The sequence below is a fragment of the Pipistrellus kuhlii genome, unplaced genomic scaffold (genome assembly GCF_014108245.1).
Source record: "Pipistrellus kuhlii isolate mPipKuh1 unplaced genomic scaffold, mPipKuh1.p scaffold_m20_p_11, whole genome shotgun sequence".
NCBI classification, from domain to species: domain Eukaryota; kingdom Metazoa; phylum Chordata; class Mammalia; order Chiroptera; family Vespertilionidae; genus Pipistrellus; species Pipistrellus kuhlii.
This window is the reverse complement of record NW_023425416.1, coordinates 44,617,514-44,641,498: the sequence shown is the minus strand read 5'-3', so window position 1 is coordinate 44,641,498 and position 23,985 is coordinate 44,617,514. Positions and strand designations below refer to the sequence as shown.

Genomic DNA, 23,985 nt, shown 5'->3' with positions numbered 1-23,985 from the left:
TTTACGGCAGCGTAGTATTCCATTGTGTAGCTGTACTACAGTTGTTGTTGTTTTTCACATGTTAATTTTCTGAAACCAAACATCTAGGTGCTTGGTCTAGTGCATCATGGAATTTTGTAGTTTGCCACTCAAGTTTTACCAAATTCTGTGCCATTTCTGAATGGTCATTATGAGGGCCGAGACTTGGGGACCAGATAAAACGTGGGTTTGACGATCAGCTCTGTCTCTTTCCAGGCTGTTAAGCTGGGATGATTATACTTATCATGAAAAGTTGTGGTTATCTGCTCTAATTGCGGTAAATGCCGGCATTCTGCCTGGCACGTATATAATGGTTATTGTTATTGTTAAAATGGGCCACACAGAAATGAATGTTTAATTATAACAGCGACTCTAACGATACAGCTCATTTCCCCGGATCACATTATGCTTGAGATTCACTACGGTACGTAAGTATGTTTCTGAGCCGTAGTGGAACCACAGCATTTTAAATTTATTTTTCAGTCACTGAAATGTTCATAAACTTGAAGGGAAACTATAGACCCGCCAGCAAATTGCAACCCAAAGCGCCCTCCAGTCACAGGAAACAGAAATAAAGCGGGTCCAGATTCAGCGCCCTGCCCAGCGCCGGCCCCGCTGTGTGTCCCAGGAGTGAAGGTGGCATTTTTACCTCTGCTTTAACCCACCTGCAGCGTGTCGGCCGGAAAATCTATTTATATGACTTTGCGGTAGCTGACTCTAACCTTGTGATAAAAAGGTCATAAAGAATGAATGAAACGCTAGGTGTCCTCAGACAACCTCATTCTGGATTCAGCGTGTTTTCTTTCTGTGGGCCTTGCTTCGTTTCCAGAAGTGATCTGAAGTATGTTCGTTTCCTCTGTGGCTTAGCCGGTATCCAGTGTGCACAAGCTAATTCTCTGAGCTGGAAGAAGGCCAAGCTCTGGGCGATGTTTAATGCTCAACACAACACAGGAGAGCATCTGCCCCTAGCCACTGGAGAATGAACGATTCCGTTTATCCAAGAAAACGAGAGAAAAGAGAAATCGAGACGAATCCCCTTTTAAGTGGCTTTTCTTGCTGTTGTTTGGTCTAACCTGAACCTTAGCCAAGGACCCGGAGTTAATGTTGGACTTTAGCCGGTTCAGGAGGGAAGGCAGCAGAGGCGGTCATCCGGTGAGACGGCAAGTGGAGGGATCCTTCTGGCAGGAAGGCACTGGGCCGGGCTGGCCAAGACGAGGCTGTATGTGGGGACACGGGCATGTCTCATTCTAGAGGGGCTCTCTCCAGTGAGTGTGGGTGCTTTACCCTTCCCAACCTCATCCAGAAAACACCTTTATGGCCCCCTATTCACCAAGCACTACTGGTATTCCTAACCTGGCAGCACTGGGAACAGGTGTGCCCAGACATGGGTGCCAGGAAGGACTGTGCCATCATAAACCAGCAAGCAGGTGGGTTATTAGGGAAATGAATATACACTTGCAAGAAGTTTTCTATGGAAAAGTGCTTTAAAAAGGCAGGGCATGACAAACTCTATAAGTGAACACAAGGATTTGGGCGATTTCCGTTGTTTGGGCAGTAACAGCAAACACGCCTGTGACTAGAGTTTGTTTTAACTTTTTATTGTACAGTGATGTAAAGAATATAGGCATGGTCCTGCTGGTGTGACTCAAGAGGTCCCGGGTTCAATTCCAGGTCAGGGCACATGCCCGGGTTGTGGGCTCGATCCCCAGTAGGGGGCATGCGGGAGGCACCCAACTGATAATGTTTCTCTCATCGATGTTCCTATCTTTCTATCCTGCTCCCTTCCTCTCTCTCTAAAAGTCAATAAACACATATTTAAAAATTAAAAAAAAGTCTATAGACATGAAAACACAACTATTGTCTTTCCCATGCTGTTGTACAGCCTAAGACCATTGGAAAACACAGACATTTGCATTACGATTCATTAACAGTAGCAAAATTACAGTCATGAAGTAGCAACGAAAATAATGTTATGGTTGGGGGTCACCATGACATGAGGAGCCGTATGAAAGGGTGGCGGCATTAGGAAGGTAGAGAACCCCTGTCTAGGCTATCCTATCCTAGGATTCTAGAATGAGTCTATGTTTGTGGGGAGAGGGCCATCCTTCTCAGCCGTTCTCACCCTGACAAGTGCTTGATTCAGCACCTCACTGTACAGACAGCAGTGACTGAGCTTTGAGGAGAGAGCGCGCTCCCTGGAGTGTCAAGGGGAGGGAGAGAGGTGCCACTTGCCACCTGTGACATGTGGGTAGCTAGCTGTGCAGGGAGAATGAAGTACCTGGCACTACTTGGCATGAAGGCTACGAGCCTCCCTGGGGATTGAAAATACGTGGAAAAAATTCCACGGGGAGATAGGTGAACAGATCTGAATCCGACTCCACGTTGGAGAAGAAGTCGCGCCGCCCAACCAAATGCTCTGATCCGTTTCCCCAACAAAGCCCCACCCCTAGGTGTGCTGGCCACACACCCTGGCGACTTGTTAGTACGTGGAGAGTTCAAGTTCTGAGGAAAATGATCACACACTGTTTGGGCAATTTACAAGAGACACGCATCACCAAATGTAGAGTCAGCCTGTGCTACTGAAATCAGTTCCTTTCAAATGTAGGACTGCTATGTCTCTTGGATGGTCCCAGAAAACAGATTTTAAAAAATCCAAGGAAAAATAGAGAACCAATTTGGAGAAGAGATTTTTTTTTTTGATTAAGTATCTATTTGTGGCCCTGCTGGTGTGGTTGAGTGTTGACTTATGAACCAGGAGGCCACAGTCTGATTCCTGGTAAGGGCACATGCCTGGGTTGCGGCCTTGATCCCCAGTGGGGGCGTGCAGGAGGCAGCCAATAGATGTTTCTCTCTCATCAATGTTCCTATCTCCCTCTCCCTCTCCCATTCTCTCTCTCTAAAAACCAATAAAAACATATTTAAAAAAAAAAAAAAATGTAGCCTCATGTTACTTTTTAACAGAACAGAGTTGGCTATACCACATGATAAAACACAACATAAGAAAGAACAGTTTATAGTAGTAGGCCCAAAGCTGTAAGACTCTATGAATGTTTAAGTAAAATTGAATAAATATACATACACTTGGTATGGGAATGACCTGCCTCTGGTCACCCTGAGGAAAAAGAAGAAAAAAAAAAAAGTCACTGTCAGGTTTGAAGAGTAGTAGAACATATACTCAAAAGGAACTTCAAAGCACTTCCGACTGTACAGCAGGCACATGCCTTCCCGCCCTCGGTACCTTGGCGGCATTTAACGCGAGGGAGGAATCCAGAGATTTCCCACAGTTCGGGTCTCTGCCTCCCAGACACCCCCTCCTTTGACAATCCAGGCTGGGTTCCTGAGGCTCATTCCTCCTCTTGTTTATTTGAATAGTGCCTCTCCATACTCCCAGAAATTTAATCCTTAACTGAGATTTAAAAATGAAAACCCATACTTTACTTTGATCCATGACACCCTCTAATGACTGGCTTGTTTTCTTCTTTTAAGCAAGTTTTCCCCCGAGAACACTAGGCCTTCAGTCTACACAGCGGGCAGGGAGAGGAAGGCAAGTTCATCAGATTACAAGGCACTCCCTGGCCACCGCTGGTCCTCCTCCACGGAGGAGCGGGCAGGGGGTCAAGGTGAGGTACAAGAAGTGCCCTCCCAGGCCACAGACACGGGCAGCTTTCCCTTTAAGGGGAACAGGATCTGTATTCTCAGGGGGGTGTCAGAAAAATTCAGGCCCTGGCCTGGCTGCTGTAGCTCAGTGGTTGAGTGTCGATCCATGAACCAAGAGGTCGTTGGTTCCTGGTCAGGGCACATGCCCGGGTTGCAGACTCGAACCCTAGTAGGGGGAGTGTAGGGAGCGTGCAGGAGGCAGCTGATCCATGTTCTGCTCTCACATCATATGGATGTTTCTTTTTTTTAAAAAACATTTAATAAATCTTTATTGTTCAGATTATTACAATTATTTCTCCTTCCCCCCACATGGATGTTTCTTTCTCTCTCTTCCTTCTCCCTCTCCCTTCCTCTCTCTCTAAAAAAAAAAATCAATCCAAACATAGTCAAGAAAAAGAAAATTCAGGCCCCAAGGAAGAGCCTCCATCATTTCCTCCGCCGTGAATGCCCTTCTCCCCATTCCAAACATGGGGGATGGAAACACTTCATTTTGGCATCGTTAAGACATGCTGACAAAAGAAGACGTTTCTCTCCAACGGAGCTTTGCCACGTTCTGTGCTGCTGCTTCTTTAGATGGTGGGATGGGAGGCAACTGACAGCAGCAGCGTGGTCCTGGTCAGGGCGTGCTCCGTTCACAGTCTCCCACACACAGAGCGCTTTGTGGAAAGTGTAACCGTCTTATATGATGGTGTGTGTGTGTGTGTGTGTCTGGTGACAGGGCTGTCACGGGAAAGGGCCCAGCCTGACTGTGGACAGTGGCAGGTGGCTGGCACCTTCCTGAGCTCTGCTCTGGCTCTAGGAACCAGTTAGCAACTTCCCGATTATCTCCAGACCCCGGCGTCCCCTCTGCAGTCCAACAGCGACGGCTGTTTCCTCTTGAGATCATCCTGATGGCTCCTTCTGGCTCAGGACACCCGGGGCTGGTCCGAAGGGTTCTAAGCGGCCTTTTGCCATGAGTCAAAGCAGAGCTGTGTTGCTCTTCCACACACACGGTGGGCGCCCTCAGAGCACATCCCAGTTTGCAAGAAGTTCATTTCCGCAGCTCTTCAGTCACACTACTTCCAGCAGCTGGACCCGGGCGGTTTTAACTGGCTGCTCACAAGCTGTCACAAGCTGGGCCAGCCCGGAGCAGGGTTTCTCAGCCCAGCGCCGCTGACTTTCTGGGCCCGAGAACTCTGCCCTGGGGGCTGTCTTGGATGTTGTGGACGCTTACCAGCATCCTGGGCCTCCACCCACGAGGTACCGATAGGACCTCCAGGAGTGACCGTCACACATGTCCGCAGAGACCCTGCACGAGAGGGAGCCTGCGCACAGCTCCCCCACACAGACACCCCTTCAATGAGAGGACACATCACCGACAGCGAGAGAACAATAACATCCGCAGGGCTTGACAGCACACAGACTATGACCCAAGGCACTGCTCTAGACAGATGTTTGGGCTTGAAAATCACCCCAGAGTTTACGCGCGCGCGTGTGTGTGTGTGTGTGTGTGTGTGTGTGTGTATGTGTGCACATGCTTGCATACCACGGGGTACGCATGTATTAGTGAGTGTCCAGAAACCTCGCTCACTTTGTCCTCACCCTTACAAGTCCTGCTCAGCCTCTGTCACTGGCCTTCTTCTAGGTGCTGAGTCATCCCAGCCCAGTGGTTGGCAAACTGCGGCTCACGAGCCACAGGTGGCTCTTTGGCCCCCTGGGTATAGCTCTTCCACAAAATACCATATGTGGTCGCACACGTATAGTGCGATTGAAGCTTCGCGGCCCATGCGCAGAAGTCTGTTTTCGGCTCTCCAAAGACATTTCAATCGTTGTTCTGTTGATATTTGGCTCTGTTTGCCGACCACTGACCTAGCCTCGGGCCAGAGGCTGCAGACACTGGCCTGCAGGTCCAGGCTGTAACTGGATGTGGCAGTGGCTGCCACCAGGCCACTCCTGTCAAAGCATTTCCCCACCGAGGCCATCTGCTCGCTGTGTTCTGTCCCCTGTCTCTGGCCTGCTGCGTTCCACGAGGCAGGGGGAGCTGAGGAGGCAGCAGAAGAGACAGGCCTGGAATCGGCTTCTACACATCCCGGGCCTGGGCTGTGTATGTGGGGTGTCCTGACCACGCGGAGAGCCCTCCTCGGGGAAGCAGCTGGTCTCACTTTCAAGTGGGCTCTTTCTAGGAGGGTCTGGTTTCCCACGGAAAATGCGAGTGCCATGCAAATGATGCACTGCTCCGAGTTAACGCCATTCTTTAAACAGGCGTCTGGCAGGTGGTAACCGAGGCAAGCCCATGAATGAACACCAAGCCCGGGTGAGCTCCGCTGAGCCAGAGAACTGCCTTACAGGCCTCTGCTCACGGATACACACAGCTGAACACCGTGGGGAACCTTCTTCCCAGGTCACTGCCTCTGGGCAGACACTGTTCTAAAATAACGGTTACTATCGCAGCACTGACTCTTTTCTTTTCTTTCTCTTTCCCCCCTCCTCTATAGTTCTAGGCCAGTGGTCCACAAACTCATCAGTCCACAGAGCCAGACATCAACAGGACAACGATTGACATCTCTTTGGAGAGCCACATTTTTTCAACTTAAACTTCTTCTAATGCCACTTCTTCAAAACAGACTCACCCAGGCCGTGGTATTTTGTGGGAGAGCCACATGTGGCTCGCTAGCTGCGGTTTGCCGACCACGAGCCTAGGTCCATGACTGAGGATCAGATAGAGTACTGCAATCCGATAATGATAGTTTCTAGTCACGTGATGCTATCCAGCAAGCAAAATGTGGGTAGTTCAAATCTAGATGTGCTATAAATGCAAAGTGCACCAGATTTTGAAGAACTTTAAGATAAAAAAAAAATGTAAATCTTATCTCATTGACAATTTTTTCTATTAATTATATGTTAAAATTGTATTCGACTATACTGTATTAAATAAAACATATTATTAAAAGTAATTTATCTTGCCCTGGTTGGTTTGGCTCAGTGGATAGAGTGTCGGCCTGCGAACTGAAAGGTCCCAGGTTCCATTCGGGTCAAGGGCACATGCCTGGGTTTAGGGCTCGATCCCCAGTAGGGGGCGTGCAGGAGGCAGTCAATCAATGATTCTCTCTCATCATTGATGTTTCTAGCTCTCTCTCCTTCTCCCTTCCTCTCTGAAATCAATAAAAGTATACTTTAAAAAAAGAAACAGAACCTTAAAAAATTAATTTATCTTAAAAATATTTTGGCCTGGCTGATGTGGCTCAGTGATTGAGCGCTGACCTGAGAATCAGGTCATGGTTTCATTTCCGGTCAGGGCACATGCCTAGCTTGCGGGCTTGATCCCCAGTAAGGGGCGTGCAGAAGGCAGCCCATCAGTGATTGTCTCTTACCATTGATGTTTCCATCTCTCTCTCCCTCTCCCTTCCTCTGTCTGAAATCAATTTATATACATACACATACATACATACATATATATATATACATATATATATATATATATATATATATATATATATATGAAGGCCCATGCAAAGGGCTTGGCCCTCGTAAAGCCACGGTGGCTTGCCTCGGCCCTCACAGCCCCAGCTTTGTCCAGAAGGTCGTTTGGCTGTCTAGTCTAATTAGCATATTATGCTCTTATTATTATAGATATGTCATATATAATTTTTTTAAATGGGGCTACTAGACAAACGTAAATTATATGTGGCTCACATCATATTTTGATTGAATGGTGCCACAGAGCAGAAGGCCAAGCTATGGATCATAATAAACATGCAACATGAGAGAAAAATTTTTTTTTTTTACATTACTTTAAGCCTCTGGGGTTTGAGGGGATGTTACTGCAGTGTAACTGAACCCTCACTGACTAGTAAGTACATCTACTCTGATTCTGTTTAAATTCTTTTTGGCTGGGCCCCAGCCAGTTTGGCTCAGTGGACAGAACACTGGCCTGTGGACTGAAGGGTTCCAGGTTTGATTCTGGTCAAGGTTTCAAGCTCGATCCCCAGTAGGGGGCATACAGGAGGCAGCCCATCAATGACTGTCTCTTATCCCTGATGCTTCTCTCTCTCTCTCTCCCTCTTCCTTGCTCTCTGAAATCAATAAAAATATATTAAAAAATTAGTTCTTTTTGCTGGTCTAAATTTTTCCCCTTTTGGACCTCCCTTGCTGCTGAAGGGAAGCCACATGACAAAATTCTGGCCCATGGGACCTCGCGGAAGTCTCCCGGGCTTTTCTGTGAAAGCTGTCACTTCCCATAAAAGGGACAGACATGGCTAGACTCCTCCTCCTTCTGCTTTTCCTTTCAGTGTGGATATGACGGCTGAAGCTCGTGCTTTGAGATGATGAACAACAGGCACGGGGGTAAAGTCAAACATGCCAAGGACGGTGGAGCAGAAAGATGTAAAGACAGAAGGACAGAAAGAGTGAGGGTCCCTGATGGCCTCATCTGGCACTTAAACTAGCCGGAGCAAGGACCAGCCCCAGGCTTTTTATCTGACAAAAATAGCCCCCTATTTGTCTAAGCTATTATTTGTCAGTTTTCTTTTACTTGCTGCCAAAATCATTCCCATCTGATCGAGGTGTAGTCCTGGGAACTTATACTGCAGGATTTTTCAAGCCCATCTGATAGCGTGTTGGTCTTTCATCAGGAGAATTTGGTTTATTAAACTTGGTTTTTATGCCTACTCTCTATGTTGGGTTTGCTATTTATTATGTTATTGGTTCCTTTTCCCTTTCCTTAATTGGGATGGCTTGTTCACATTTCTGTTTGTTTCTCCTTTCACTCTCAGTGAATATTGAGGATCTATTTCCTAATTGTGCTACTTGTTATATTAGTTCTGATCTCAATAGTTATATTTATTCCTACATTTTCTATAATCATCTAATTATATAAAAGCCTGAGCGACTGAACAACCGGTTGACCAGTCCTTATGACATGCACTGACCACCAGGGCACAGACCCTCAATGAGCAGGATCGGGCCTGTTGGGATGGGGCTGAAACTGGCTATCTGACATCCCCCGAAGGGTCCCGGATTGGGAGAGGGCACAGGTCAGGCCAAGGGACTCCAGTGGTGCACAAATCCATGCACTGGGCCTCTAGTATTGTAATAACATCAATCTCACCCAGATTTATTTTGCTCCTCTCTCTGAATCATTGTATGCATGAAATGCACATCTTTTTCCTTCATAGATGATTTCTTGATGATAGAAGTTTTGGTTTATAATTCTTTTCTCTCAATAGCTTACAAACACTTTTCATAGTCTCCTGGCTTTCAGTGTTGCTGAGAAGTCTAGCATGTATCTAAGCCTGTGTTCCCTCACTTGCCCCCACTAACCCTACTGTAGATTTGGTACCCTTTGAATCTGCAAATTAAAATTTTTTCAGCTCAAGAAAAATTTCTTCTATTACTTTTTCCTCTTTCTCCATGTCTTATTATTTGCATGTTAGGTCTCTTAGATGGCCCCTCCCCCCTCCCCCAATTACCATCTCTGTGCTTCTGGTCTGAATTGTAAGATATTTCTTCCATTTGCTCTCCCAGAACTTAATTCAGTTCTCAGCAGTGACCATTTCTCATTCTCCCTTTTTTTTCTTTTCTTCGTTTGTTTATTGAATTTTTATATTTAGAAATCATGGGATGTTTTTTAAGTTCTAAAAGTTACTTTTGCACTTAAAATTCAGTCCCTGAAATGTCATTTCCTGAGTTTCTGTTAAAGTTCTCTTCTACTTCTTCCATTAGTTTTACCTCCGTAGGAGTCTCAGAGTCTGATTTTTCAACCTGGACTTTCTCAGCAGTGGCAAATGAGGGAGCACCGTGAGGCCCAGCAAGGACTGACGTTCTCGTGCTCCAGCCCAGCCCAAACTGACAAACCACAGAGAGATGGAGAAAGACCCCAGACCACAGGGCTTGTTCAAGGCACAAAAAGTGCAAGCAATTCAGCTCATCAGTACAGCCCCCCCGAGGACTTCACACACATGGTGGATTCCCAGGCTCCTGCTGGGCAGCTGACCCCACAGGACTGTACGTTTTATGTCTTTGTGCTGGGACTCCAAGGAAGGTGAGCAATCCCCCCTGATGGCGGTTCCCTGCTTCTCACTGAGAGCCAGAGAGAATTAGTCCCGTGCCTGCTCTTTCCCCGGAAGATGTCAGGGACACAGAAGGCGGTAATGCACTTCCCAGGCTTTAGTGTGGGCTCATCTGGGCCCATAAGCTGGAGCTGCTGAGGGGAACAAATGGGCATATGGTTTAAGGGTTTAAGGTCAGACCCCAGATTTCCCTCCAGAAAGGTGTAAGCCAATTAATACTCCTACCAGGAACCAATTTATCTCTTCTCCCCTCCCTTCTCCCATCTCTACACCAAACCCAAGTATTCCCTTCAAAGATACCTTTGATAATGGAAAAAGATCTCATTTAATTTGTATTTCTCTGATTACTGGCCATATCGAAAAACATTTTGCTTATTGACCCACAGGATTACTTGTTTTGTGAAATACCAGCTCATGTCCTCTGCTCATGGGATTCGGGGCCTGAAGGGTTATGACTTCTGTGCCCTCAATCTTGACTATCTTCATCATATGTAATCAATCCCCTTTGCCTCCCTCAGTGATTTTCACCTGGACTTCTGTTTTTCACTGAATTGTTTTCGTTTTGCTTATACTTGTAGGATGTCTTTTTGCTTATCCTTTTATTTTTCATTATTATGAGTTACTCTGTTTTGAATATGTCTGTAGACAGCATGTGGGTAGAATCTGTTTATTCTTTTTTTTTTTTTTTTTAACCTACGGTGACAATCGGCTTACAATTATTTACTTGCTACCTGTAAAAGGATCCTTAACAGCTAATGTCTGCTATTAAACAAGGTAGTGAAAGCCACTTGTATTTATTCTTAGCTCTTTCCCACGACCCTGCTTTCCATGTCCCTGTCGGCTCATTGTCCTTTCGCTCTCCATTCACACACTCAACTGGCCAAGAATGTTATCAACATGTGAACGGAGGCTTACAACTCTCTTCACACACACACACACACACACACACACACACTTCAGCTGCTACATGGGGACGACGGAGACATCTTTTAACAAAAGAGACGGCGCTTTCGGTGACCTCGAATCTTTAAGTAAACGGCTCCACCCACACCGTGCTGGGCTCTCAGGAAGGACGTCTGTCCGGGATGTGACAGACAGGCAGCTGTGCAGCTGTGCGGGGCGCGCGGTCCTTGGGCTGCACTGACCTTGGGCAGCCCGCCGTTCTCCTCCACCAGCGGGGGCAGCACGCTGGGGCTGCTGGCGGGCGGGGCCTCCACATTGTAGTCCCGGAAGCAGCAGAAGAAGGAGCTGAGGATGCTGCGGTTCCGCTGCTTCTTCAGGCTCACGTTGCAGTGGGAGGCTGGAGAGAGAAAACGGCATGCTGTGGCCCAGGGTGGCACGCTATCACGGCTGTGATGCTGCGTGAAGACGCCAATGGGCACAGCCCCCACCCCACCCTGACTCTGGTCCCGAGACCGGGAGACCCACTCAGGACAAACCGACGAGGGGCCCCAGGAGGTCACGCTGCGGGATTGTTATTCGGCATGTGGATCCTAGAAGGCCAGCAGGTCGGCAGAGTCCAGTCCTGCTGGCTGGACAGAATTCCTCGGCCCTCAGCCCCGTGGGGGCTGCTTGCTCAGGACGTGACCTAAATGCTGAGGGTCAGGCACCCTCTGCATGCCTGGACCCGGCAGAGAACGTCTCCTGAGCCTGCAAGAAGCACTCCTTCCAAACCAAGGCCCCTGACGGCTCCGAGCAGCGTTTCTCTAGGAAGGGACCCAAGAGTCACTCTGGAACGAGGGTCTCAGCTACTCCCCGCTCACCGTGGAAGTGACTCATTCATGGGTTAAGAAATAGCATATTACAGGCACGAAGGAGCCCCTTCCTCAACTCTGATGGAAGACTGACCGCAGCCCGGACTCACGGAGCTCCGGGCTGGAGGCTTCCATTACACTTACAACACACACGGCCGGAAAGCGGGGGCAGAGAACACGGCCCTGGCCCGAGCAGGGCTGGCCTGGGCCAAGTCCATCTTCGTGAGTCCCAGGTGGGTTTTGGGTAAGGTGACCAGACGTCCCGCTTTTGGCGGGACTGTCCCGCCAAAAGCGGGACGTCTGGTCACCTTAGTTTTGGGCCACGCCTTGTTCCCTCCCTGGGCCTGGACCAAAGCTCCAGAGGGAGTGATGGATCCTTTCTGTTACCCTGGGTGCAGGACAAGCTGCCCCCCCCCCTCCCCGCCAGCAAGAGAAGGCACACATCCGTCCCGAGGAAAAACATACCTCGGGGAGGGAACGGACCGCTTGGAGGGCAGGGCGATTTTGCCTGGGAATGCAGCCAGGACGGTCCCCCCACACACCACGTTGGGGAGGGTCAGCTCTGAGAAGAGGCCGCAGGCAAAGGGACAGGCTCAGGGGGACCGGGAGAATCACCAACATGGGAAATGATTGAAGTCCAGGCGACCGCTATTGGAGTTTCTCTCTCCCTAAAAGCAATTCTGGCACGAATCCTATTTTTGAACACTTGAGGGACGCGTAGAGCACCCTCCACCTCAAGAGATTGCAAAACCTGTGCTGAAAGTCTTGGGGTCCTCGCTCTCCTGCCGGTAGCACAAAGCATGTGCATTCGGACGGGATTTCCGAAAAAGAACGGAAAAGGCTGTTTTGCCAGCAACTCTACAGGCCTGGGTGGGTCTCCAGCCTGCCTTTGGGCAGATGGCCCAGGAAGTGTGAATTGAAGATCCTTATTCACCAAAGATGAGCTTCAGAACCATACATCCCGGGAGAGCTGGCTGGCTCTTTTATCTTCCTGGTGGGTCTCTGAGCGCATGTCCCAGGTACCATCCCAGGCCCCACATGCCAGGCCCGACCAGGGCACTGGACCCAGAGTCTGAGCCAGCAGCCATGGTGACCATGATAGTGACCACTGCGTACGGAGGCCCAGCGTCTTAATTCCAGTCCTTTACAACCCGCATCTCCTGCGGTCCTCCCAGCTCCCCTAGGGTCACTGCTTCCCTCTCAGTGCTGAGAAAACACACCCAGGGATTGTGTGTGCAGGGACTCGAACCCAAGCGGGCCTGTTCCCGAAGTGGGTGCTTTCTCTGTGTGCCACGTCGAAGAAAATCTTGGAACGACTTAGGTAAGATTAAGAAGGAGAAGAAAAAGGCCAAACGGAGAGGAAACTACTGCAATCAACTCACATTTCATGTCAACGATTAAACTGTTTTGTTGTCATGTTGGGTGTTTTCGTTTTTTTTTTGTGCCACACACAAGCATTTTACAGAGAAGGAAAAAAACTCTCTTCTGCCCTGGCCGGTGTGACTCAGTGGGTAGAGCATCGGCTTGTGCACTGAAGGGTCATGGGCTCGATTCCCGGTCAGGGCACATACCCGGGTTGTGGATTCGATCTCTTAGTTGCGACGTGTGTGAGAGGCAACTGATCAATGTTTATCACATCAATGTTTCTCTCTCTCTCCCTTTCTCTCTCTCTCCCTCTTTCTCTCTCTCTCTCTCTCCCTCTCCCTCTCCCTCTCCCTCTCTCCCTCCCTCCCTCCCTTCCTCTCTCCCTCCATCCCTCTCTAGAATCAATGAAAAACCTATCCTCGGGTAAGGATTAAAATCAAAACACAACTCTCTCTCCTCTGAACGGCAGTCCATTTCCCTGCAAGGAAACAAGCTGTCTGTTCCTGTCTCAGAGACACGGAGCAGGTAATTCCAGATTGGACAGTCAACAGTTCTACAAGCAGCACCTTCCCCGATTCTATGTTCCTCCTCTGAGGATCACATACATCAACCTCTAACTAACTAACTAACTAATTAACTAACTAACTAACATGCTAAAAGAAAAATCCTAAGCCTGGAGCCAGCGAGCTCCTTATAATTTCCACCATCTGATGACTTAGCTTGGAGAGGCTATAAATAGCCTGCGAGAGTCACTCCAGGAGCTCGAGTCACTTGGGAGCCCATCACCCCCGACGGGGAAATGGCAGCCTCTCAGGTCCTCCCTGCTCTGCAGGAAGCCGTGGAGCAGCCCGCGCAGCCTCACTCGCACGCCTGCGGCAGGCCCAGGCCTCTCCCGCTAACCGGTCCCCGGGCCTGCGGCAGCCTCCGGCAGGCGGGGGCTTTCTAAGAGTCCAGCCCCTCTTGGCTGGGTCCGGTGCTCTCAAAACCAGGCCAGCGGGGAATGGATTTCCTCAGGGCCAGCACGGGCCCCTCCCCTCCCCAGCTCACTTGTTCCTAAAAGGGTTCAAGACATGGGCTTGTAATGTGACCGCCCTCCTGCCTTCCACCCCAGCAGCTGCCTCTCCTCCAGCTAGAGTCTGGTCACGCAGCGGTCGGCAAACTGCGGCTCTCGAGCCACATGTGGCTCCTGAGCCATGGTTTGCTGCTCTGTTGACTAATGAGTTTGCCTACCGCTGGGACAGGGGCTTAATCACAAGAAACAACAGCCTGTAATTATTGGAATGGAGAGTCTAGGTCCGTGGTTGGCAAACTCATTAGTCAAACTCGCGAGCCGCAGTTTGCCGACCGCTGGTCTGGCGGAAAGGTTTTAGTTGAAACATGATATTTAAAAAATATATGTATATTTTTATTGATTTCAGAGAGGAAGGGAGAGAGAGAGAGAGAGAGACAGAGACATCTATGATGAGAGAGAATCATGGATGGGCTGGCTCCTGCACGCCCCCTACTGGGGATCGAGCCCCCAACCCGGGCATGTGCCCTGACCGGGAATTGAACCGTGACCTCCTGGTTCACAGGTCGACACTCAACTACCGATACATGATATCCAAGTCCATAGCTTGATGGAGAAATGTTTATAACATCAGAACAGAAAAGCTCGATAAATAATTGTGTATCTGACTGGGTCAGAACTGTACAAGAAGAGGTGGAAAGAGAGCACAAATCAGATCAGCAAAACCGTGACAAACGGTGAACAGTCATCACCGGGTGATGGGCGCTCCCGTTTCCGCCTCCTGTGTTTTCCCAGCGGCCCGGTGATGCCCCGGAGGAAGCGTGCTCACTTCCAAACCTGAACGTCAGACGGACTCCAATGCTCCTTCCCCACTCCGTGCCCGGGGAGCACACACCAGGCGACAGCCTTGCAGGAAGTCAATGTCGCTACCGTCACGGCCCACACCCCCTGGGCCGTGATGACCTCAAAACCAGAGGAGGCCCATGTGAAAGGAAGGCCCCCGAGACGTGTCCTTCCCCAGCAGAATGCTCCCCTCGGCCTCCTCACCCGGCAGCCCCAGCCGACCCTCCCACCCGCCCTGCGCACACAAGGGCCGCCCAGCTGCTCTGCTTGTAATCAGGACCCGCCTCTCGCCGCCTTTCTTCCCGCCCTGCCAGTGTTCCCACCGATAACGTGCCAAGGAGAGAGGTCTCCGGGTGGCGCGGGGATCCAGAAACAAGTCTTTATCACCAGGGCCGTGTCAGCAGGGTATTAAAAAGAGAGTTGAGCGCCCGCACCTTCCTGTTACGTGGGTTTTAAGACTACTTTGGAGGCGTCAAGGAAGGGATAGCAAGGCTGAACATGGGTCTAGAACATGACATAAAAAAAATGTCATGTCTCTTTAAAAAAAAAAAAATCAGACTTAGGAAGAAAAGCCGTTGAAAATCATCCCCAAGTTTTCTGCTTTTCCCCATCACCTTCCCACGCGGGCCCATACCCATCCCTGCCCACCTCACTCCATTTCCTCCCTGCGATCACACTGACATCTCACCTCCCACTCCTTCTGTCCTCACATCCCCTCTTCTCAGAACACTCCTGCTCTCCAGGGGCTGGCTTGAAGGAATTTGTTCCTTGGCCACTGGATTTCTACATGAATGTGTGCATGTCTAAGATATATAAAATGTTTTCTTAAAATTGATTTTTAGGGAGAGAGAAAGGGAGAGGGAGAGACAGAAACAATGATGAGAGAGAAATATCCATCAGCTGCCTCCTGCACGCCCGCTCCTGGGATCGAGCCCGCAACCCGGCCTTGTGCCCTGCCTGGGAATCGAACCGGCGACCTCCTGGTTCATGGGTGGATGCTCAATCCCTGAGCCATACAGCCTGGGCTGAGATATGTCTTCAGCTCATTCCTCTCTCTTAACTTCCACCCCTCTCCTAGTCTTAAAATCTACCCTTCTCCCTTTCATTGGGTTGTCTGATATCCTCACCAGCTCTTAAGTCTGTCCTCAGCAATGCCCTGCCCCTGGTATACTCCAGCGGAAGCCCTCACCATTTGTCCCTGGGCAACTATCACACCTTGGCGGCTCGTTTTCTTGCTGCTGTTGTTCCTGTGACCAATGAGCAACATGACCCACCAAGGGCAAGCCCCACGAGGGAACAGACTGGTCCGCTTGCTCAGGAGGAGAATTCTGGTTTGACCAGCAACAGCCAGGACCTACATTAAGTTACGTGACTTTCTTGTGCTTCTGTTTCCTTATCTGTAAGACGGGGGCAATAAAGGCAATTACAGGCAATTGTGAGAATGACATGAGCCCTTATAAAGCGTCAGAACAGTGTCTGGCTCTGGGCAAGCACTTCACAAACATCAGCGCTTGTTATTGTCATTTGTCTCTTAAAAGCTTTGCTTTTTAAAGGAGTGGGGGTTCTGAAACCAAGGCTGGATTCTGTAGGTACATATCTCCTCCCCATTCCCCCCTGCCATCTGACAACAGGGAGGCATAACTTACTGTAACAGACATCGGTTACATAAGCTGTAACTTAGAAAGCAAAACTAGACACCCATCTGGGAAAGTGGTTCCATGGGATTGCTCTGACGACGGGAGAAAAGAAAGGGAAGGGTTAAGGGTCCACATGAGCTCTGTGGGGGCTGCCACCCGCTTTCCTCTCCCTGGGCTCCCTCGGGGGCTTCAGCTGAGCCCTCTGCCTGGCTGAGCTGAGCGAGGCGCCTGCCCGGTGGGCATCTGACCCAGGGCCTCCTGCCCCCTGGCTGTGCATCAAAAACGAGAAGCCTCCCGTGTGAGGTGAACCCGGGAGGTCCGCGCAGGAGGTGAACGGGCCCAGCAGGGCCTCTCCTGCAGGCTCCCATCTCCTGGGCTATGAGATGCTGGTGCTGGCAGGGCAGGCCCGTCAGACCGACTGCCCCCTCTTCTCTTTCTGAGCCCTGCCAACCAAGACAAGCCCACGGCCGCTCCCCTGCTCCCTGCAGCTGCCTTTCTCTTCACACAGATGCTGGGCCAGGGGCCTGGACATCCCATAGGCTGAGTGCAGGGGGGTCGCCAGCAGGAGCAGATGGGGGGACCCTAAGATGTAACGTTCTCCGTTGCTCTGAGCAGGCCCGGGCCGACAGGAAGCCTGGGAGGGGTGGTGAGGAGCTGGAGATGCCGGCCTGGGGCTCCGCCAGGCCCGCTGGGACCTCTGACAGCGTCAGGGCGTGTGACACTGAGGTCAAAGGGGCAGGTAGCCATTTCCCTAATGCTTCTATCCTGGACGTGGGGTCACGGCAGCCCCGCCAGGAAAGACAGACCATGCTTCCCGTTCCTGGACATTCCCTCTCTTCCTCCGCCCAGGGCCGGGACCGCCCCTCCTCCGGCGCAGCGAAGGGGCGGCGCAACGTGGATGCATCGGTCGGTGCCATTCCGAGACCTCAATCCTACGGGCGAGACGGGAAGCCTCCCGTAGACTTCCCCGGTCTCTCCGGGAACCGTGCTGGCCCAGGGGCCACAGCCAGGACCTCAAAGCGCCCTCGAGCGAGGGCGAGCACGGCAGACACGGGACATTTTTGCCTGCCAGAGTCCATGACCCACCTTTCTGGTAAGAGTGCCTCGCCAACCTTCCTGGGGAACTGCTTTCGTCCCACCAGCTTCCAGGCCGTGGCCAAGGCCTGGACCCTCAGAGGATACACATGCCCCCCCCCCCCCCCCCCCCGGGCCCAGGAGAGCCTGCCCTGGCCCCGATGCCACCGCTGCTGGAAGAGCCGTTCTGCTCCTGCTGGTCTCCTGAGCCGGCAGGATGTCAGCCTGGCGCCCCTGTGGCCGCCTTTGCCACCCGGTGAGACGCGCCCACCTGAGCGTGAAGCCAACACGGAGGGAAAAGTCGCCGAGATAGGAGAGGGCCGGGTCTCTGACAGCATCGTCTGAGGACTCGGTTTCATTAAAACCAGACCCTCCATGCCCGGCCGGTGTGGCTCAGTGGTGGAGCGTCAGCCTAGGAACCAGGAGGTCACGGTTCAAGTCCTGGTCAGGGCCCATGCCCGGGCTGTGGGCTGGACTCCCAGGGTGGGGCGGGCAGGAGGCAGCCGATCCATGACTTTCTCTCATCATGGATGTCTCCATCTCTCCTGTTCCCTTCCCCTCTGAAGTCAATAAACACCTTAAAGAGAAGTGGTGGTCCACAGCAGGTTTAGATCATCTAAGCAGAACGCTAAAGTAAAAATACGACCCCCGTTCCAAGCACCCCCGTGGACGGCAATGCTGTCGAGGCTACAAAACGGCCCCCGGCGGTTCCCCCAGGCAGGCGTCTTCCTTCCCGCCAGGGGGTGGGTGTCAGAGCACCCACAGTGCAGCTCAGGGCGCAGTCGCTGCGGAGGAAGCTAAACGCCCTTTTCTGGGAGGGAGGGAGGGAGGAAGGGAGGCCCGCCCGGCCAGCGTACATGAATGCACCGTTTCTTCTCTCCTGGAACCGCTGCGATGTCTGGAATGCGTCCCGGGGCCGTGGTTTGCGATGGGTGTCTAACAGGAAATTCTGGACAGTCTGCGCATACGTTACATTCCTTTCCCACCCCCGAGAGCGGTCAACAACCTCCGCTTCCCGCTGCTGGAATAACAGGGGGGCTGCGGAGGGCGGGGCGAGGCCGGGCACGGGCTGCAGGCACGCGGTTCAAAAGCAGATGTGGCTGCTGAGAATCCAAACATCCTTTTCACCTAGGAAAAAAAAAAGGTGGGGGGTGGGGGGGCTTCGGCAGCCAAAGAGTCGCTTTTCTGAGACCTCCAGGCAGCCCCTGTTCCGTTTCTAAGCGATGCATTTCCCCAGGGGGTTCCACCCAAACGCGCTCGGAAAGAAAGGTACCTCTGAGCGTGCCTCTTCCCACCGCAGCCTGGAACTGGCTCTGCTCCTCCAGCAGCGACCGGTCCGGGGAGGCGGGGTGGGGAGTGGGGAGCAGGGCTGGTGGCTAAAGGTGGCACGGGAGACATTTCACTCTCACCTTCCCATGATGATAGGATACGGTTTCCCTGTTCCCTGTAGGCTCGCAACAGACCACACGAACTGAGCCTCTTGACATAAAGCGTCTCTGGCCTTCCCAGTGTGCAGTGCCAATGTGACCACCTTTCTTCTTTGCTTTTTAAATATTTTATTAAATTTTTTACAGAGAGGGAGGGAGAGGGAGAGAGGGTTAGAAACATCGATGAGAGAGAAACATTAGTCAGCTGCCTTCTGCATGCTCCCCACTTGGGGATGTGCCCCGCAACCAAGGCACATGCCCTTGACCGGAACAGAACCTGGGACCTTTCAGTCCCGAGGCTGATGGTCTATCCACTGAGCCAAACTGGTTAGGGCGTGACCACCTTTCTTATTTTAAAAAAATATTTTTTATTGATTTTAGAGAGGAAGGGAGCGCGAGAGAGAAACATCAATAATGAGAGAGAATCATGGATCGGCTGCCTCCTGCACGCCCCCTACTGGGGATCTAGCCCACAACCCAGGCCTGTGCCCTGACCGGGAATCGAACCGTGACCTCCTGGTTCATAGGTCGATGCTCAACCACTGAGCCACATTGGCTAGACGTGACCATCTTTTGATGGGAAGACAGAAACTCAGAATGCATACAACTACGCAGCACGAGTGCTGGGTTCAAAGCCAAAGCCACGTGACTGCAGGGCTCCCAGCCACCTCACACCTCTTCCTGCCTCCCCCCCTTAAGCACTCTGTGGGGTTGGAGCTTTATTTCCAGGGAGCAACCGTGAATATGAGGTTTTGCGCCACCTGCCTTCACTTCAAAACTCCAAAATGAACCAATGATATTCCCAGCAGCCCTGTGAGATGGAACCGGACACAGTGGCTGTCCATCCACGGCGCCCTGAACGTCCCCAGGCCGCCCGGCTCTCCTCTGGAGCCCCTCCTCCGGGAATACCCTTCCTCACCCTGGCACTCCCCCAGACCTTGGTGCCCGAGATCACACCACTCCTGCGCAGCCGAGAAGATAGAAACCAGCTATGGGCGAGCCGAGAAGCGGAGCTGGTAAGGATCATGACCCAGGGCCTGTTTTTCACCTCGAGAGCCCAGGGTAACGGAACAAAGGATGCAAACAGGCAGCGCACTTGGGAGGAAGTAAAGGTTAAAATTTAACACTCATCAAATAAACGCATGTTTAAACAACGAGGGCGGTTTTGTATCTATGAAGCGAGCAGAAACGATTAAAAATAAGAGTCTGCAGCCAACGGCGGCGGTAAGGCTCTGATGGCACAGGCCCATGCACACACACACACACACACACACACACACACGCTGCCGGCACTTGCAACGGGAACCATCTGTGTGAGAAGCGGGGGAGTGAGGTGCCAAAGAGCAAACAGCCCGGATGTGCAGGGAGCAGACACGGTCACGGGCATCAGGGCATGGCCACGGGGTGGAATCCTGCGCTGCCCTGAGAGACGGCCGTGAGGAAGACACGTGGGACAGTGTCCGTGGTCACGCCAGGTGGAGCGGATCAGACACGGCCCCGCGCCTGCACCTTGGCGTGTGCTTCGGGACAAGCTCTGGACGGGGGGCTCCAGGGACACGGGCTTGGAACCCGCCTTGTTCACGTGTGTGTCCCCGAGTCCCAGAAGCACCTGGTGCACAGCAGGCCTGTGCCAGCAGATGTTCACGGACTACATGAATGAGTGAAAGGAAGCAGGACCGTGACCATGACTGATGCTCTACAAAGAAGCGGTTCCTGAGATTCTTGAGAGAGCACTCAGCCCAGTCAGCACCGCGTGCCTGGGGACCCTCCTGCCCACAGCAAGCTGTCCTCGTCCTTGAACCTGTGCCACCCACAGAGGGCCAGGCCCCTGCTCTGCGGAACCCAGATTTCAGCTCCCTGCCATCCTTAGTGAAGACAGCACCCCCTAACCCTAACCCTAACCCTAACCCCATCCCTCAGGCTGGGCCATTCTGGGCATGTCCAGAACAGTCAGGAGGCTAGGGTAGCTGCAACACAGTAATTGTGGTAACAGTGGTAGGAGGAGGTCAGGGGTCAAGGGCTAGGTCAGGCAGGGCCTCCAGGCCACTAGAAGGACTCGGGGTTTCCTCTGATTGAGACAGGAAAGTTGCTGGAGCAGGGCCTCACACATGGCAGGCTTCCAACAGCAATGAAATAAGGCTGCTTGGGGCCAGAGTCAGGTGCTAAGGAGCGCCCCACCTGAGCACTCTCCCAGCTTCGGAGAACTAGCGCCCCTACAGGAGGGGTGCATGACCTCCCCCTCTCCTCCTGTCTGGTACCCACCCCCCACAGGCCTCCACACACACCGCCCCGCACTCCCTCTGCCACGCTCCCCACCCTCCCCCGTCTGTCAGCACCAGGACCAGACACATACTTTGCAAGGCCCTGACGCAAAATGGCAAACGCAGGCCCGCTTGTTCAAAAAGTAAGAATTTTAAGGTGGAAACAGCAGAGCGTTAAACCACGTGTGGGGAAGGGGGAGGGGGGTCAGGGAGGAAAGAGGGCTTTGCCACTGGCCCTGCCTATCCCTGTTCCACCCAAGAAGGCCGATGAAGGCAGCCCGTGGATGCCATCCCCACCCCCTCCCACACAGCCCCGGGCGCAGGGGCAGGGGCACAGCAGCCCGGCTGCCTTCTCGAAAGAGCCGACTGAGTCTGGGTGGAGGAGAACGTCCAGCCCAGGAAGCATGCTGGGAGGGCAGCCTGTGAGAGCCGGGACAGCTCCCTCGGGGGCAAAACTGATGCGGGAAGAGAGGGCTACACATAAGTGTTTCCCGCCTGTGTCCTCTGCTCTGGACACCGAGGCACAGAGACAACCGGCCCCCGATGCCGGCAAACCCCCACCGCGCTTGGTCCAGGCTCCCCTTGGGCAGGGCGGTCCCCCAGGGGAAGTGGGACCACACTGAGCCAGAGGGATGGACCGACGGAGGGCGCTGGAGGGACACATCCAAAAAAAATGGAAAGTTACGGAGGCAAGATAGCAGCCAGGGAGTGTGAGGGGCAGCGAGGAGGCCACTGTGAGTGGCAGAGGGGGTCCCGCCAGGTGAGACCAGAGGCGGGTGGGGGGAGGGGGGAGGCTTTAGCATGAAGCAGGGAGGGGGTGTCAGTGAGCGCTCTGAGGAGGGACAGGGGCAGGGGGAGAGCTATTCTCTCAGAAGGCTTGTCCGTCAGTGTAGGAAGGACAGGAGGCAGGTCGATCCTCATCTATTGTAAGTGGGGGTCACGCTGGTGTGGGAGGGGGCGGGAGCCTACCACAATGCGCGGGATAGCAGCTGCCTACCCGGGCAGTGGGTGTGCGCGGATAGCCGGCCGGAGGGACGGCCGGATGGATGGCCGTGAGAGAGGGTTCGGATGCACAGTCGCAAACAACAAGGAGGAGAACTGCCCACCCCCGAGGCAGAGTTCTGGCAGGGCGCCTCGGACCGCATGCATCCCGCAGAAGTCCTAATTTTAGAAACCAGACTGGAACTCGCCTCACCAAAATAAACCCGGCCCCGAATGTTTACTCTCGTCCTTATTTTTGCAGTTGCGGGGGCAGGAAGAGCCACAGGGGCCACGGGGCGTTCTGCACGATCCCCACCAGGGTCACGGCTCCGGATGCCCACCAGCCCCCCTCCCGGGAGCAGCGGGCGAGGACGGGAGAGGGGGGTCGGCAGGGAAAGCAAACACGCTGGCTCTGGGTCACAACGGCCTGTCCCTCCGTCTCTCACACACCCACCCCGGACTGCCCAGCCCTTCCGAATTCCTGGTCCACGGGGACAAACAAGCCTTCCAGGCTGTGGGGCAGCAGCCACCAGGGACGAAGGAGCCGAAAGCAGGCCAGGAGAAGCCTCTGTCCCTCCGGCGGCCGGACACCCGGGCCGGGCCGGGTCGGGGAGACGGCGGCAGCACCCGCCAGAACGCCCTCGGAACGCTCCCCGCACTTTCAAAGTCTCACGTTGGACCGGTGTGAGCGCTAACCCCTGGCCAAAGGCCTCCTGTCCCGTTTTCCCACACAGAAGCCCTTCCGCTCTGCTTTGAGGGAAGGGTACAGTGCGAGTGTCTGCGCTTCCCACAGCCTGACTCCAACAGGCCTGGGCCCTAAGGCCCGGGGACACGTGTTTTCGGATGGATTCCGCCAATGTCATGCCATCGTGTGTTTACACGAGTTCCCTTCCGACTATTGTCATCTTCCGTGCGCCTCCACCATGGTTTAGAGCGATGCGGACCGTGTCCTGGTCTGTGTGCTGTTGGGTAGACAAACAGAGAGCAAAAGCCAGGGAGGCGCCGGAGGCTGGTGTGCAGGAACCGGCTGGCAGTTTAATAATTCAGATGGAAAGATGCACCTCCAAATGTCAGTGTCAAACAGCCCCGCGTTCTTAGCCGTACACGGGGAAGTGCCATCACGGCATGGCTTCTTCCGATCTGGTGATGTGTTCCTTTACTGGGAGTTTTCCAGGGCATAGAATGTTGCAAATGGAAAAAAATGATAACCAAGAGACCTCTCTAAAGATGCATAAACCATGGATTTCAAAATAAATACCGCTCTTGGGGGAATAAGACGTGCCCCGTGACTCTTCCCACACAGACTTCCGCTCTGCCAACGCCGGGTATTTTAAGAACGCGCTCGAACCGGCAGCTGGGACGGGCGGGCTTCGTGGCCTTTCCCGGGCTCCTTCCTCCAGCGGATGACTTTGCTATCACGTCAAGAGCACCAGGGACGTGGACACCAAGCTCAGCTTGCTTCCCGTGCCCCTCACAGCCCACCGGCCATCAGGCCCGGCTCTCCCCCCATCTGCTCAGCCCCCATCCCTGCCCACGCCGCCGCCCACCCTCCCTGAACTCGTGCAGCAGTCTGGCGGGTGGCAGTCTCTGCTCACCCACTCTTTCTCTAAAAAAAAAAAAAAAAAAAAAAAAAAAAAGAGGCTTTTATTCATTTTAGAGAGAGAGGGAGGGAAACGGAGAGGGAGGTAGAAACACTGAGGAGAGAGAAACATCCACATTGACTGGCTGCCTTCTGCACACCCCCTCCCACCCCACCTTCCCCCACTAGCCCCAGCCCGCTGGAGATCAAGGTCCCAACCCGGACATGTGCCCTGACCGGGAATGGAACCAGTGACCTCTTGGTGCATGGAACGACACTAACCACTGACCCACACGGGCTGGGCTCACCAGTGGGATCTTTTCACCAGTGCAG

General features: G+C 52.8%; 1 protein-coding gene and 1 long non-coding RNA gene across 7 annotated transcripts in view; one reads left to right on the top strand and one right to left on the bottom strand.

Moving 5' to 3' along the window:
- Positions 1-23,985, bottom strand: part of CTDSPL (CTD small phosphatase like) — a 100,862-nt gene that overhangs the window by 18,221 nt on the left and 58,656 nt on the right. For 4 of the 6 annotated variants that reach the window (XM_036431869.2, XM_036431862.2, XM_045579416.1 and 1 more), the window contains exons 2-3: positions 10,868-11,022; positions 3,098-3,130 (exon numbers count right to left, since the gene is read on the bottom strand). In XM_036431869.2, the coding sequence (XP_036287762.1) occupies positions 3,098-3,130; positions 10,868-11,022 (188 nt within the window). The remainder of the gene's footprint in view (positions 1-3,097; positions 3,131-10,867; positions 11,023-23,985) is intronic. The other 2 variants (XM_045579414.1, XM_036431867.2) reach the window with 1 other exon arrangement.
- Positions 1,895-20,799, top strand: LOC118715479. The gene is made up of 4 exons (XR_004986911.2): positions 1,895-2,061; positions 6,289-6,291; positions 13,971-13,980; positions 20,789-20,799. It is a non-coding gene; the product is annotated as an uncharacterized LOC118715479 (long non-coding RNA).